This window comes from Gracilinanus agilis, chromosome 1 (genome assembly GCF_016433145.1).
Source record: "Gracilinanus agilis isolate LMUSP501 chromosome 1, AgileGrace, whole genome shotgun sequence".
NCBI classification, from domain to species: domain Eukaryota; kingdom Metazoa; phylum Chordata; class Mammalia; order Didelphimorphia; family Didelphidae; genus Gracilinanus; species Gracilinanus agilis.
The window spans coordinates 382,961,500-382,978,227 of NC_058130.1; the positions used below are offsets into that span (position 1 = coordinate 382,961,500).

Here is a 16,728-nt window from a genome sequence, read left to right on the forward strand (position 1 = left end):
AATTCATAAAGGAATGATAGTTTTCAGAATAGACTGGTGACTGAGGATGGCTATACAAATAGTCCATCCTAAGGAGGTCTTCATTACTGATGTTCATAGAAGACACATAGAGTAACAATTAAATTTTGTACTATTTCATTTAATAAACCATGGTAACATACATCGGTTATTTATTTGGACTCTAAGCAGCTCTGCAAAATGTATTTCATGCATATGGAAAACATGAGCCCAAGCGACGACCTTTAGAGTAGTGAACTACAGCTTTTTAAAAAAAAAAGCCATAGTAAATAAATGTTTGTAAAGTCATTGGGTTTGAAGCAGTTTCATTTGCTATGTAATGTTTTCAGTATCTCTTCTGACTCTTACTATTGTCTTGACTAGCCCCAAGTCACTATACCTCTTACAATATTGATTTTATATACAGAAATCTTCCAGACTCATGCTATATCAAGATCATGGTTCATTTGTCTATTGATGATGATTATTCCCACATGGAAACCAAAGAGAAACAAGAGGCAAGGAATCACAGTTCAGTCAAAATGAATAATTCAGCCCCTTTCCACAAAAAGCAAAACCAATTATAGGCTCATTTCCCTCCTTTCATATTATATAGTTCAACCATTCAAAATCAGACCAATCTGACATTTATAATTCTCTTGAGTATTCTTGCTCAGCATAGCTCCATCCAGGAAGAGAAGTTGACAATACACATCTTTGTTTCAAATACAACCTGAAGACTTTCCTTCCTTCAAAAGTCTGTAAAAGATTAGGCAGATTCTCTATCTCAACAGAGAAAGAAACTGTTTATATTTAAACGCAGTATGGTGCAAGTCAGTATGTGCATCAAGCATTAGCAGCAATTAAACATGTAATTATCATGTTCTTCATAATAATGAATAATAAATGTGGCTTCTTTGTCCTTTTTCTTTCCCTTCCCTTCCTCCCTTCCTCCCTTCTTCTGTCCTTCCTTCCTTCCTTCCTTCCTTCCTTCCTTCCTTCCTTCCTTCCTTCCTTCCTTCCTTCCTTCCTTCCTTTTCCTTCCTGCCTTCCTCTCTCCCTCCTCTCTCTCCCCCTCCCTTTCTCTTTCTCTTGCTTTCTTTCTTTCCTTCCTTCTTGATTTTTTCCTTTCTTCCTATCCGTAGAAGCTCTGTCCCACTCCATTTCCAACCTTGGCCCATACATCCCTCCATAGGTAGCCTGGTGACACTTCCCTCATGGAGAGCTCACCATATTGGTTACATGCTTAGTGCAGATGCCTACTTGTTTTTTAGCCCTAATGTAGCTCAGAATTCCAAAATACAAATTGTTCACCAGTTTCACCCTTCCAAACAGTAAGGAGTATGGGCCTTATCTGATCTCAAACATGTATAGTTTCACTTATGCTCAGAGTTTCAAATGAGAGCATATTGTATCAAATCATAGAATTATAGAAAGGATGAAGGAAAGAAGGTATCTTAGAGATCCTGTACTCCATTATTTGGGTTCAGTCCAGAAAACAATCTATTTCTTCTTTGCTCCAGTCTACTACTTAGACATCCTTACACCTGGGTTCTTGTGCCCACTCCACTACCAACTTGATGTTTGGTCTTGGGCCAATTACTTGACATGTCTGTGTCTTGTTTTCTGCATTTTTCAGATTGGAATAATAACACGAACCTCACAGAGTTGTTAAGAGGTTCAACTGAGAAAATAGATGCTACAGATAGTTGAACAAAGTGTAACAGCAATGTTAGGTAGTAATATTATCATCATCATGGCACTAAACTATTTAGAAGACAGGATGATCTAGATTTATTAATTCCCCAGCTTCTCCTCTCCCCCTTTAGCCTCTCAGTCTTATATTGAGGGATAGCTCTAAAAGGAGAGGGAATGGGGACAGCAGCAAATGGAGAATCACAATAGCTAGCTGCTCTAATCTCAGTCTCTGAGATCTGGATGAATTCTTATATCTGCATATTCCTTGTTTGCTTGTAGTTTGCAACACATGCTTAAATTTCCACCAAATTAAGATGGATAAGAGATTAAAGCAAACTTTCTAAAGTGTCCACACCTTGCGACTTCCAAGAATATCTAGTGAATATCCCTAACATGGCCAGAACTTCTAAACTACCAATAACACATCATATCCCTTAAGGTTTGGGCCATTTCCTAAGTTTGTGGAGGGTCAGGATAATTTGTAGATAACTGCAGGTTGTTGACTCACTAGTGCAAACACAAAGGTTTATTCCTCTACTCTGTGTACGGAAATGTCCTGACATCCAGGCTTAGCAATGAGATTTCTTCCAAGAATCAGTAATGGTTGCCAACTTTGATAATGACAGGCTACAGTGAACCCCATACTCTTGGTAATTCAGAAATCATTATTGTTTTTCTCCTGCCAATATTCAATTTCAACTTGAGGACTATTATAGAAAAATGGAAGAGGCTTGTTTTGCCCCCAAATGGAATAGGTTGCCAATGAGAGAGTGGTTTCCTCAAACTGTGGAGAATTGAGTGAAAGTTTGACCTAGATGATTGCTAAGTTCCCTTTCCAGTGCTGAGATTTGGTGGTTCAACGTTTCAAACTTGAAGGTCCTTTCCATTTTATATTTTCAGGCTCTGTAGACATGGCTTCTTCCAGAAAAAACAAACAAGCAAACAACTCATGTTCCTTGTTTCTTAGAACTAGAGAATATCCTAGCAGCAATGCAATGACCCAGGACAATCTAAAGGAACTTAGGAGAAAGAATGCAATCCACTTCCAGAGAAAGAACTGTGGGAACAGAAATGCATTAGAAAAATATGTGATCGATCATGTAGTTCAATAGGGATGTGATTGGGGTTTTGATGTTAAAGGATCACTCTAGTGCAGATATGAATAACATGGAAATAGGTTTTGAATAATGATATATGTATAGCCCAGTGGAACTGCTTGTCAGCTTCAGGAGGGAGGAGGAAAGAGTGGGGAGGGGAAGGGGAATCACAAATCATGTAATCATGGAAAAATATTCTAAATAAAAAAGGGAAAAAAAGAAGTAGAGTATATCCCCAAGATGTGGCAGTCCTGGTTTGAGGGTGGTATTTCCACTGCCAGAAACTGTCTGTGGTTAAATGACAAACTACAAAACTGTGTACAACAGGTGGCTCAGAGTAGCTGGGAGAAAAGCCAGAATGGTCTAATATCTTTGATATTCTTAATTTCTGTACCTGTATTGCCAGTTTCCAATTATGAAAGTGTATCATAGGTTTATGAGTCTCATCCATCACTTCTCCCTTATTTTTTAAAATTACTTTTTTCTTTTTTTCCTTCTCCTTCCCATCCTCCTTTTCATCTTTCCCTTTTCCCCTCCTCCTTTTCTCTTCTTCTTCCTTTTCAAAGAATAGAATAGCTTGATAATTTGTTCCTGAAATCTGTCAGTGTAGGAGCAAGGACACTCTAATCTTGCCAGACGAAAGCATCATTTGACTAGAGTATGGCCAACAAGGTGTTCCCAAATTTGATATATTTAGATGCATGACAAATAGAAAAGTTTCTTTTTCCTTTTTATGTTGTGTTTTTTTTCAGTGACTTGATTCAGGCTGGGAAATTGGGGCTTTAAATAACCCCTTTTGTTGTCTCTGTTGGCTGTGATGCTCAAATCAAGGACTTTTTAAGGCTCACTTGTTCTGGTAGAAGCTGGACATGGTGACATATGCTTCCTCTTGACTTAACCTTAGGTCTGCATTGATTGGTTGTCCTGGGGCAGTTGGATTTGGAGCTAAGACTCCAAGTCTGAGTGGAAAAGGGAATGCGAGGGCACTATTTCTGGAATCAGAGCTAAGAAGCAGGCCCCCACAGGAATGAGCTTCATTTTTGCTATTCTCCTGCTGATTGGGTGACTTAGAAGCCATGACCATAGAAAGGTCAGATGTATTGAAGTTCCCACCCAGACAAGTTGGGGGTGAGTTTCCTCCATAAGCCACTGGAGGGATGACATTATTCTCAGATGGCCAGTCAGGGCTGAGACCAAACTTCTCTGCTGCATTGATATCTTGGGGGAGTAAGACTTGCAGAAAGCCTTCCACCTCTTCTTTGGATTGAATGCCATCCACTTTATGAATCTGATCATCCAGGAAACATTCTGGATTGAAGCTATTACTGAAATTCTGGAAAAGAAAAGTGGTAATGGGTTCAGGCACTGAACTAGAAGGATATGGTAGCAAGAGCTCCTGAAAATCATTCTTTCTGACTGGTTAAATTTCCACGGAATATAAAAAGTGCACCTCAGTAGACTACTGAGAGACCAGCAGATAGCAAGACATGGTGTTATTAGGAGGCAAGCTTCTAGAAAGAATTATAAACTATGGGCGATGATTTTCTTTCTTAAAAAACAAACAAACAAAACAAACTTTACCTTCAATCTTATAATTAATACTGTATATTGCTTCCAAGGCAGAAGAGTGATAAGATAAGGGGTTAAATGACTTGCCCAGAATCACATCGCTAGGAAGTGTCCAAGGTCACATTTGAACCCAGGACTAGCTGTCTCTCAATCCACTGAGTTACCTTGCTGTCCCAAGAAATAATTTTCTGATACTTTCTCTAGACTAACTCTCTGGGATGACCAATGTTTCATTTTCACTTTCTGTAAATGAGGTCTTTGGAATTATTGTCATCCTTTTAGATCCTGGATTCAGGGGTGCTGTGGTCATGCTCTACCCACCTGGAAAATCCAGGGATGAGAGAGTAGGGTTAGTATCTTATCTCTCCCCCAAACTTGCTCAGAGCATCCTCCTGGTCACCAGAGCATGTCTCAGAAAAGGGCCAAGACCCCATGTGCCATTACCTTTCATCCTGAAATCCCTCCCCTGGGATGATCTGATCTACTGGCCCAATGTCCTGAAAGTTTCAGAAAAAAATCCAACCTTTTGTGGTTTCCTACACAGCTGTTCCAGAGTCGTCTTGTGGTCAGGGAGGTTGGGCCACAAAACAGGCTTAATTCTGAAATAATAAAATGTTTGTAGTAAAATAGGCAGCAGATGCAATGTGGATATCAACTCTATTTCCTACTGGGTCAAAATTCCTAAGAGGTGTAGGGGTTAGGAGGTCAAGTCTGGAATCAAGTAAGACCTAGTTTCAAGCTTTGCTCCAATGCAGACTACCTTTGTGATATATAATAATTAATATTTATAGTGCCTTAAAGCTTACAGAGTACTTTGCAGATATCTCATTTTATTCTCACAACAATTCTGGGAGATAGGCATTATTAACCTCACATTTCAGTTGGGGAAATTGAGGCAATCAAAAGTAAAGTGACTTGCCCAGGATCACACAACTAAGACATCTTGCAGGCTGGATTGGGACTCAGGGCTTCCTGACTCTAAACCAGTGGTTTCCAAACTTTTTTGGCCTACCGCCAGAAAAAATATTACTTAGTGTCCCCTGTCACATACTGGATTGCTGCAGCACCCTGACCAGGGGGGCAGTGGCGCCCACTTTGGGAATCACTGCTCTAGACCCAGTGCTTTCACCAAACTGTCTCCCAGACAACCATCTATGAAAAAATTAGAACTGGAACTGGTGTTGGAGGAAGCCTCCACATTGGAATTTCCCTACATTGATGAAATCATGGATTTGGACCAGATTAATAAAAGTATTTATGAGATTTGGGGTCTGTAAGTAACTAATTGTGGGATTATGTATTAGTCTTAGCTTCCCTTGGCCTCAGTTTTACCTTCTGTAAAATAAGGAGATTACATTATATAATCTATAGGTTCTTCTTTTTGGTTTTTTAAACCCTTATCTTTTGCTTTAGTATGAATTCTAAGACAGAAGAGTGGCAAGGTCTAGACAGTTGAGGTTAAATAACTTATTCAAGATCACACAGTTAAGAAGTGTCTGAGGCCAGATTTGAACCCTAATCTAATCCTCATTTCCAAGCCTGGCACTCTATCCATTGTGATACCTAGCTGCTTCTTAGGCACTACTCCAGATATAACACTTCTTCTAACGTACCAAAGGAACCTCTTCACCTCTCCCTATGGACTTGACTTCTCACATGGAAGTGGACTTTACCCCTGCAGCCTCCTCCTCCCAGAACCTCCAATTAAAGAAATTATCTAGGCCAGTCATATCTCTTGAGGGCCCATTCCTGACTTTCTGTAATTTCTCTATCATATCCCCTCAGGGTCATCTTTTCCTCTACCCTCCTTTGCCTTTTCATCTTCTTATGTGCTATCTGTCCAATTAGTTGCAGGAGGATAGGGACTGTCTTTCTGCTTCTTTTTGTATTTCTAGCACTTAGCACATTACTTGGCACATAGCAAGTGGTTACTAAATGTTTATTGACTTACTGACCTCTAAGGCCTCTTCTAGCTTTATCATTCTAGGTAATCAAATGAGAAAAGTGTAAGCCTGGGCTCTAAATTCACTAGACAGGAATTTGCACAAAGGCAGCAGTAAACTCTGAACATCATGAAAAAAATTCTCAATGAAGGAGCAAAGATGAACATCAACACAAGTTGTTTTTGATGCAGACAAGGCCTACCCAGAAATAACTGTTCATTCAGGTTATTCAAGGAGATAACTTGAAAGTGTTCCGCTTTCTTGGATTTCATCCTATGTCTTTTTTTGTTAAATAAATTTTTATTTTTTTGAGGCAAATGGGGTTAAAATGACTTGCTCAGAGTCACACAGCTAGGAAGTGTCTGCGGCTAGATTTGAACTCAGATCTTCCTAACTCTGGGCTTGGTGCTCTATGTAGCATCTCTTAGCCTTCCCTAACCCATGTCTTTTTTTTTTTTGGATTCCTAAGAAATTACTGAGGAAGGTTAGCCTAGTATAGTAGGTAGCATACTGGATTTGGAATGAAGGGATTTAGGTTCAAATCTAACTCTGTGACCCTCTTCATTTGGCCTCTTGATTCTTCCTCTGTAAAATGAGGGAGTTTGACTAAATGATCTCTAAGTTGTTTATAGCTCTTGCTCCATTATCCACAAAGATATTACTGGGACTGGAGAATGAGCTGGCATTGAGCAGGAACAGTGGCTTTTCAACTCTTACACAATCTGTCCAAATTAGAATAGAACCTCACCTTTTTTCCCAAAGCAAACAGATCACAACAATCCCCAGGATCCCAAAGGAGAAGCTCAGAGTGATGATGAAGAGCATGACAAAATCCAGCTCCTCTGGAAATCAAGGACAAGGTTATTATTATTTACCCCTCTATTTGTATCCCCAGCAGACTATGGCGTTGAGATACCTTACATCTACTTAGGTACTCCTACTTGGGTAAGTCCATTTTATTTTTAAAAGTGTTTCTGTGGCCTGTCCTCCTCCTCCTCTCCCAAACTTCCCACTTCTGAAGATTCTTTGCTTAGCAATTCATGCAGTAGCTAACATTATAGAGAAAAATTAACTCCAAGATTTTATGACTCTGATTAATGAAATGATAAACCATGAGTTCAGAAGACTGAAGATGAAACAGATCACTCACCTCCTGCCTTAGAGGGAAGATGGATTTAAAATGGGTGTTGGGGGGGGAAGGGAGAGGAAGAGAGGGGGAGAGGGAGGGAGGGAATGGGAGTGTGTGTGTGAGAGAGAGAGAGAGAAAGAGAAAGTGTGTATGAGAGAGAAAGAGAGAGAGAGAAATAGAGAGATTTAGAGATAATTAATGTGGAAATTTGTTTCTTTAGGTTGTGTAAGCATGTATTATAGGTCATTCATACCTTGTTCATGGTTTTTCATTTAAAAAATTAGTGAGAGATTAATAAAATAGGTAGAAATTAATAAAAGAAGAAAGTAATTTAATAAGAATTATGAGTAGCAGCATAAGAGTATCCTCAAAGACATCATGTTTGGGAAAATGCCCCCCAAAATAAATCCACCCAACACATCATCACCATCATCACCACTATAGTCTTCATTATCAGTCACCATTATTATTATTATTACTATCATAAATATTTATGTATGTTACAGTATTTTATGTCTAAAATTGGTTAATATGTTAATACAACTGTAATACTTTTATTTTAAACAAAAAAATGGCTCTGTAGCCACAAGCCTAAGATAACATGATTTTCTGAATGTTTTGAGGTATCCATCAAATAGCACTAATTTGGATGATGGAGCTATCATGATTTGCAGTACTGAATATGCTCAATCATCAAAGATGTCCTCTATCTTACCTCCAACAGGCAGATAATTACTGAGCAAAGAACCTTCCAGGGGTGAGGACAAATTGTGTACAAATAGTAAACATTCAGATAGTTTGAGCAATCCAACCTAATTCAACACGTTTTTATTAGTGTCCGCTGTGCCAGCCACTGGGGATAATGAAGACAAAATGAACAACTGTCTTTGCCCTCAACAAGTTTACATTCTACTAGACTGGTTTAATATGTGACATATTTCTCCAAATAGAATGCAAGTATGATCCCCCCACCCCATTGGCTTTGTATCCCTAGTGCTTATCACAGTATCTGATACAAAGTGAGTGCTTAATAAATAAATGTTTCTTGATTGATTTATAAATACATTAATTGATATTGAAAAGAGAAAGGAGAGAATGCTGATATTGGGGGTAGGTATATCAGGAATGGTTGCTCCTAAGAGGAAGCACTTGAATTGAACCTTGAAGGAAGCTAAGGATTCTAAGAGGTGGATATGAAGAAGTCTAATAAGGTCACTGAGATTATTAGTGAATTGAGGAAACCTAGAATGGACAAGCTGTAAGCATGGTAGTTGGAAAGTAGGAAAATGAAGGTCAGAATCAGAGATATTGACAATTCCTACTATCTTCAGGGCAAAAGAGTTACTTTCCATTTTTACCCTATACTTGGGCTGCATACATTTTAGGATTCTGTAAAATTGACCAATTCTCATTTTTATAATCATTAGGTGAATTGTAGGAGTTTAGAATCTTTTAGGAGTTGGCAAACTATAGTCTATAGGCTGAAATTTGTTGATGCTTGCTATTAGATGAAATCTACTTCCTTCTCACTTTCTCTAAAAAAGACAAAAGAAGAACAAGTTGAAGGGAAACAGGCTGAACCCTTCAGGTAGGAGGGCACTTCTACAGACAAAGGTTGGGGCCAGACAGAAATGATTTGAAACTAACTAGAGGGCTTTTTGTTGCAAAACTTAAATGCCCGTTCCTTTCCTATGCTTTTACCATAACCCATCCTAGTTTAGCTTAGTCTAGTCTTAGCATAGTTTAGGAGACAGAAACCCTTTTCTATTTGCAAACTTAGTTAGGGATAAGAGTTTAGTTAGAATTTAGCTTAGAATAAGAGTAGTAATCCCTTAGACCTTAGTAACCAGAAAATGTTGCAAGCTGCAAATTTAGAAAAGAGAAACGAGCAAAATGTAGTGCAAAGGTGCAAACAACCATACAGAACCTTGCTAACTGCAGAATTTCTGGCAGTTAAGAAGGGTTTAGAACCCTGACTAGAGGCAGTTGGTCCTGGAGTTAGAGGTCCAAATTTTATCATTTTAACTTTTAGCTTCGGGACTTGTTGTGATATCCCAGAAGCTCCTCTTACTCTCAAACTGCCTTGATATTGGCATCCTTCAGGTGCCTTGCATAAAACGGAACAAGTTGCACCAGTGTCAAGTAGTCCTTCATAGTGCACCCCCCCCCACGCCCCGATTTCTAGGGTTACTAATGGTTCTCCACTGTCATTGGACTTCACTGGCACTAGGGGTAATAAAGAATCCTCAGTATTTTGTGTACACTTATCATTGATCCAGTGTTGTGTATGGTCATTTGTGTCTAAACCCAAACTTCCTATAGCACCATTCAGCAAGTTCAGTTTAGAATCAGGAATACAGAAAGCAGGCTTAAAGAACATTGGCTCCTTGAGAGCTGGTAAAGTCATTATTAGTTGTGCAAATTTCATGTTGGCTTTTGCTAAGGGCTGCAGAGATGGAGGTTTGAATTGATTTACCATCTACTCTGATATTTAAAGAACTGTCATGCCCCAAATCAGAAGTTTTCCTCTCAGTAGTATCCAGGAATGTATGGTAGTTAGATTGTGTTCCCTTCAACACTTCAGGTACAACTACTGATTCAAAAGTTGACTAATGTTCCCTATCTTGCCCTGATGTTTGTGTGACTGAATGATGGTTTTTGTTTTCAATCACTGCACCAGTTTCATTGATGTTAATATTAGCCACACTGGATACTGGGGACAACAACTGCTCCCTTTCCCTTCCCCAAAGTTTTTGTTGGAATTCTTCAGCTAAGGGGTTGAGAAAGGTGAATGTGGAATTTCCTAAACAGCTGCTATCACCCTGCCACTCAGTGGGTTGCTCTTTCAAATTTGAGTCTTTGCCAACGTACTGATTGGTTTGCTCTTTAACTTCAATCTGTGACACTGTGTCTAAAGCACATGAATGAGATAGAATTTTGGCATTTAATTCCCCTGAGGTTACTGAAAGTGTTCCTTTCTGGAAACCTTGTATATCCTCGCCATAATGTTCTTTATCCAAGTTGCCCCTTTGTTTTATACTTGGAATAAAGAGAGGAATTTGAGATTTTGATGATTCTGAACAAGATTGCAAAGCCTCCTGATGTGAGCTGTTGCAATGGTTTGATTGATCCTTATGCTTCTCACCCAATGTGTTTGTTATGGAATGAGAAAGCTGATCCCTTATATAATCATCCTCATTATTGCCATAGATTTCTCTGTGCATTTGCATTATTTCTTCCCATTGCTGATTATCTACCACAGATCTATGTTCATATTCTGTGTAGCTTGCTTTAGACACTTGCTCTATTTTGCCCAGGTTTCCCAATTTGCTTTCCTCACTTAGACTACACACTGCCAAATTACAATGACTAGAAATTTTTAAGTCAGGAATTTCAATTCATAATGATTTCGGTTTCGTTCCCATTTGATTATATCTTTCCATATCATCCAATGAAGGGTATTGGCTATATTTTTTACATGAATGGTTACAGCACGCACCATCATGTTTGTTATCATCATTTCTTTTTGTTATTCTTAGACCATTTAGAATTATAGTAGGTCTTTCTATTGCCTCTGTCTCTTTGATTTTGATTATCATTTTTGGAAAAATCTATTTGCTGTTTAAATCTACAAAATTGAAGGATGTGTCCAAGCCATCCACATAGGTAACAACAAGGGGGCAATGATTTTGTTCTTTGGGTATTGCTAGTAGGTTGCCTGTACTGATTTTGGCTCCTACTGGTTTGGAGGGCAACATTTTTCACCTCCTAGATTTCTTTGGCATGTTTTGCCTTTTTTAATTTGTGTTTTAGATCAGCTATGACTTTGTCCTTATCAGATTCAGTTTGTCTACCTAATCTTGCCTCTTTGTTTCGAGTTGTGAATGTAAGTTGCATGTTGCCTTACATCCTCCAGTGGCAATGATTCTCACTGTGGACAACTCTGTCTACAGTAATTTTGTATTGGGATCGAGGTTCCCTTCACAAACTATGTATGTGGTCAATCCTGCACATGTGTGTCTCTGAGACCAAGAATTGTCTCTGAGGCTTCAATTATCCTATCAAGAAAACTACTTGGGTGTTCTTCCTCCTCTTGTTTCAGCTTTTCAAATTTCTGCCACGTGTTTGGTCTTTTAGCGTGCAATCTCATTGCCTCAATCAAGTCTGCTCTGTACCTCATAAATATCTCATGTTGGTATGCTGGGTGAAATCTAAGTCTTGATGAACCAGGGGCCATGATTTCAAATTTGGGTTCTTCCTTGTTTCATTGAGGAATTTTTCCTTTTCTGAGGAAGAGTAAAATTCCCCCAAAAGAAATTCAACATCATCAAAACTAGGATTGAACAATGTGAACACCCTTTTGAGCTCTTTGATGCTTTTGTGAGGTTTCTCGAAAAACTTGGGAAAGCGTCTTTTTAGGACCTCCATATCAGATGGAGTGAATGCCTTGTATGTCTTTACATGCACCACCCCCTCCCTTGGTTGTACAATGGTCCTGTCCACAATTGGTAACACAGAGACTATAGCGTTTGTTATTGGATATTCTTCAGCGGTGTTATTGCTCCCTAAATATTTTGATTCCACAATCTCCAGTTGGAGGATTGTGTGCTTATCTAATTCCTTTCCCTCTCTAATTTGCTTTAATACTTGGAACAGTAGCTTGATGTTCTCTACTAGTTCCCCAGAGTCAGCATCATTTTTAGCAGGAGTTGTCTTAAAATATTGCCACAGGTGAGTCAAAACTGCCTTAGAAATCACTAAAAATTGCCAAAGAGTTAGGATTATGGAAATAGTAGTGGGGATGAAACATATGCATCCAGCAAGGGTAAGGGCACACCATTTGTAATAATCGTATATTTCAAGTATTTGTTGCACTAAACTAGGGACTTTTACGAACCAGAAGTTGCTAAGACTTTGCATGAAAGACCAAACCATTATAGAGACACTGCATATAATGAAAGTAATCCTTGCCAGATTCATCTTGGGTGTTTCAGAAGATTTGCAGGTTTTTAGTAATTATGCTTGCCAAGTTGTAATAATGGGATAAAACAAATGGGCTGGGGTTTGTGGGTCCCTAAGTCAGTTGGTAGAAAAGGAGGGTGCAATAGTGGAAGTAGTAAATTGAGGTGGTAGGAGAGATTTAAGGGAATGGCTGAGTTTAGGGAAATATAGGACGATAAAGTATAATGAGTGGCAAGGGAAGAGGATGAGGTAGTTGGGTAGGCAGCTGCAACAGGGAGACACAGACTGGGTACACAGGCCTGAGGCAGAGGACACTGAAGGGAAACAGGCTGAACCCTTCAGGTAAGAGGGCACTTCTACAGACAAAGGTTAGGGCCAGCCAGGAATGATTTGAAACTAACCAGAGGGCTTTCTAGTCAGTTTCTCAAGTTCACAAAGAAAGAGTCCCAAGGCTTTTCCTTGTCTGTGAAATAGAAGGGTTTATTCAGAGGAAGTATAGGGATCACCACTTCTTCCAACATGGATGCCTCCAACTCCCCTCAGGACTGAGAGAAACTATTCCTTTCTCTCCTTACCCTCTTTTATCATTCAACCAATGATATAGCAAGAGGTTTGATTAAATGACAGCAGGGTTTATTGAGTTTCAGGGTTGATCATAAAGGACAGAGGGATACAAGGTTTCTCTAACAACCACCTAGGGAGAAGCTTCAGGTGGGGGAGAGACACAGGAATGAGAGACTGAGAAAGGGCCTGCCCTCACTCAGTCCCAGGAGGTTTTGTTGCCTTTGAGGTTAGGAAAGTTACACACAATGAATCAGGAGATAATTTGTATCAAGGGTAAGCCCTACTTGACTATGGGGAAACCTAAGTCTTCAAAGTTTGATTGCTACCACCCAAATCCACCCTTTTCCCAAAACCCACAGGAAATCAGGAAGGGAAAATGGTGATTGGAATAGGGAAGGTCAGGGAGATCCAGAGGAATTAGCTAAGCTACAAATCTAAGAGAAAAGGCACAGAATAAAGGAATCAAGGCTAGGTTTCAGCCCCAAGACCTAGCTCAGTTGACCCTTCTGCTCTGACCAAGCCTCCAGGACCAACTGCCTCTAGTCAGGGTTCTAAACCCTTCCTAACTGCCAGAAATTCTGCAGTTAGTCTTTTGCAGAGTTGTTTGCATTTTTGCACTACAAGGAGTTTAGAATCTTTTAGGAGTTGGCAAACTATAGTCTATAGGCTGAAATTTGTTGATGCTTGCTATTAGATGAAATCTACTTCTCACTTTCCTTAAAAAAGACAAAAGAAGAACAAGTTGTCTTATATGGTATCTGAAAAATGCCTCTTTCCTCAATTCTCCTCTTCCTCTAATTCTATGCCTTATCCATCATTCATCTATTTATCATTTACCTGTCTATGTATCCATCCATTCATCCATCTGTCTGATTATCTATCTGCCTTATAAGAGTTAGCATTTGTGTGGCTCCTTGTGGATTACCTTATTTGATTCTTACAACAACCCTATAAGTTGATGATATTATCATCCTTATTTTACAGATGAGGAAGCTGAGGTAGATTAAATGATTTGTCCAGGGTCACACAATAGCAACTGTCTGATGCAGGATTTGAACTTGTATCTTTATTATCTGAAGTCTAGTGCTCTTAGCCACTATGCCACCTAGCTGCTTTAACCAATATGTGATTACTGAGCACTTGTGTAAGTTGCTATGGGTGCCCAGTGTGCAGCACATAGCAGATGTTATATAATTGCCTGCTATTATTATACCAGTTGTTAGATAGCATAATGGAGAGAGCACTGGGTTTGGAGTCAGGAAGACCTGATTTCAAATGTGGTCTCGGATACTAACTGTATGATCCTGGGCAAGTTACTCAGCCCTTATGCCTCAGTATCCTCAACTATAAAATGAGGCAGATAATAGCACCAATTCCCAGAGTTGTTGTGAGGATCAAATAACATTTTTTAAAATTTCCCTAATTACTTATAAAAACAATTTTTAGCTTTTAATAGTTTTTTTAGTTCCACATTCTCCCCCTCCCTCCCTCAAATGGCAATCAATCAATGATTCAATCAATATATATATATATGTATATATATATATATATGTTTTCCATATGCAATCATATAAAACATTTTTCCATATTAGTCAATTTGTAGAAGAGAGGTCAAACAAAAAAAAGAAGAAAGAATGTGAAATATAGTATAGTTTGGTGTGTGTTCAGACTTTATCAGTTCTTTCTCTAGAGCTGGATGGCATTTTTCGTAAGAGTCTTTGGGGTCTTCTAGATTAGTGATGACAAACCCTTTAGAGATGGAGTACCAGACTCTGTCCCACCTCCCCACCTAGAGGCCACATGCCATGTTCCTACCCCCCTCAACCCCCCCCCCCCCAGTGTTGGGCATGTCCCCTCCATTACCCTTCACAGGGGAGAGAGAAAATGCTCCCTTTGGGTTGCTGGGCAGAGGGGTGGACAAAGTGAAGAATGTCCTCAGCAAGTGTAGAGAGGGGGAGGGGAGTGACTGGAGTGTTTGGCACCCCTCCAGCTCTGCTGCCTGTGAGTTGACTACCTTACGGCCTGTGCACTCCCATTGGGCTGCTGGGCAGAGGCAGGTGGTGTGAAAAAATGTCCTCAGGCACAGTGGAGAGGGGAAAGGGAGCAGTTCTGCCTCAGTCCCTCTGCTTTTCTAGTAATGAACTGGGGTGGGGTGGGGTGGGGGGCTGTGATTGTGTGCCCACAGAGAGCACTCTGCATTGCCATCTTTGGCACCCATGCCATAATTTGCCATCACTGGTCTAGATCACTATATTGCTGAGAATAGCTAGGCCATCCATACTTTGTTCATCAAATGATAATTGCTATTACTATGTATAATGTTCTTTTGGTCCTATTCACATTAGGTTGTAGCAATACATTTAAGTCTTTCTAGGTTTTTATGAATACATTCTGCTCATCATTTCTTTTTTAAAAAATAATGTTTTCCTCAAATACATGAAAAATATTTTATTCTTCATTTTTTAAAAGTGAGCCAAAGTCTCACCCTCTCTTTTCCTCCTTCCTTGAGATGGCAAGCAATCTGATGGATTTTATATGTGTAATAGTGTAAAGCATCTTTCCATATTATTCATTTTGTGAAAGAGAACTTAAACAAACAAAAGAAAAATGAAGAAATAAATTGAAATACATTATGACTTGGTTTGCATTCAGACTCCATCTGTTCTTTCTCTGGAAGCAAATGGCTTTCTCTTGGATCATTGTACTGCTAAGGATAGCTAAAGCCATTCATAAATGTTCATCAGATTATATTGCTGTTACTATTCTCCTGGTTATGCTTACTTCATTTTGCATCAGTTCACATAAGTCTTCCCATAAGTCCAAAATCCCAAATCATATATCCATATAAACAAGTGATAAATCATATGTTTTCTTCTGTATTTCTACTCCCACAGTTCTTTCTCTAGCTGTGGAAAGCATTCTTTCTCATAAGCCCCTCAAAATTGTCCTGGATCATTGTATTGCTATTAGTAGCAAAGTCAGTTACATTTAATTGTCCCACAATGTTTCAGTTACTGTGGATAGTGTTATCCAGGTTCTGCTTATTTAACTCTGCATCAGTTCATGTAGGTCTTTCCAGTTCTTTTGGAAATCCATCAATTAATCATTCCTTATAGCACAATAGTATTCCATCATCATCATATGCCATGATTATTCAGTCATTCCCCAATTGAGGGACATCCCCTCATTTTCCAATTCTTTTACACCACAAAAAGCACAGCTATAAATATTTTTGTACAAACAGATCCTTTCCCATTTTTTTTTATCTCTCTGGGAAACAAATCAAGTAGTAGTATTGCTGGACCAAAGGGCATGCATTATTTTAAAGCCTGTTGGGCATAATTCTAAATTGCTTTCCAGAATGTTTGGATCAATTCACACCTCCACCAGCAATGCATTAGTGTCCCAATTTTGCCACATCCCCTTCAATATCTATTATTTTCCTTTACTATCATATTGGCTACTCTGCTAGGTGTAAGGTGGGTACACATAGTTTTAGAGCCCTTTGGGCATAGCTTCAGAATGCTCTGCAGAATGGTTGGATCATATCACAACTCCGCCAAAGGTGCCAAAAAAGATATCATTTAAACAGTGCTTAGCATAGTGCCCAGCACATAGTAGGTGTTTAGAAATCTATTCTTCTTCCTCCCTTCCCTTTTCCCTCTCTCTTTCCTTCCCTTTCTTCCCTTTCTTTCCTTCTTTTCCTTCCTTCCTTCCTTCTTTTCCTTCCTTCCTTCTTTTCCTTCCTTTCTTTCTTCCTTCCTTCCTT

The 16,728-nt window shown here is 39.2% G+C and overlaps 1 protein-coding gene across 1 annotated transcript in view; it reads right to left on the reverse strand.

The window, feature by feature from the left end:
- Positions 1-2,982: 2,982 nt before the first annotated feature.
- The window catches only part of IL7R (interleukin 7 receptor), a 35,097-nt gene continuing 21,351 nt past the window's right edge, over positions 2,983-16,728 (reverse strand). Inside the window, exons 6-8 of the mRNA XM_044657781.1 lie at positions 7,053-7,146; positions 4,885-4,960; positions 2,983-4,125 (exon numbers count right to left, since the gene is read on the reverse strand). Coding sequence (XP_044513716.1) covers positions 3,637-4,125; positions 4,885-4,960; positions 7,053-7,146 — 659 coding nt within the window. The 3' untranslated portion in view covers positions 2,983-3,636. The remainder of the gene's footprint in view (positions 4,126-4,884; positions 4,961-7,052; positions 7,147-16,728) is intronic.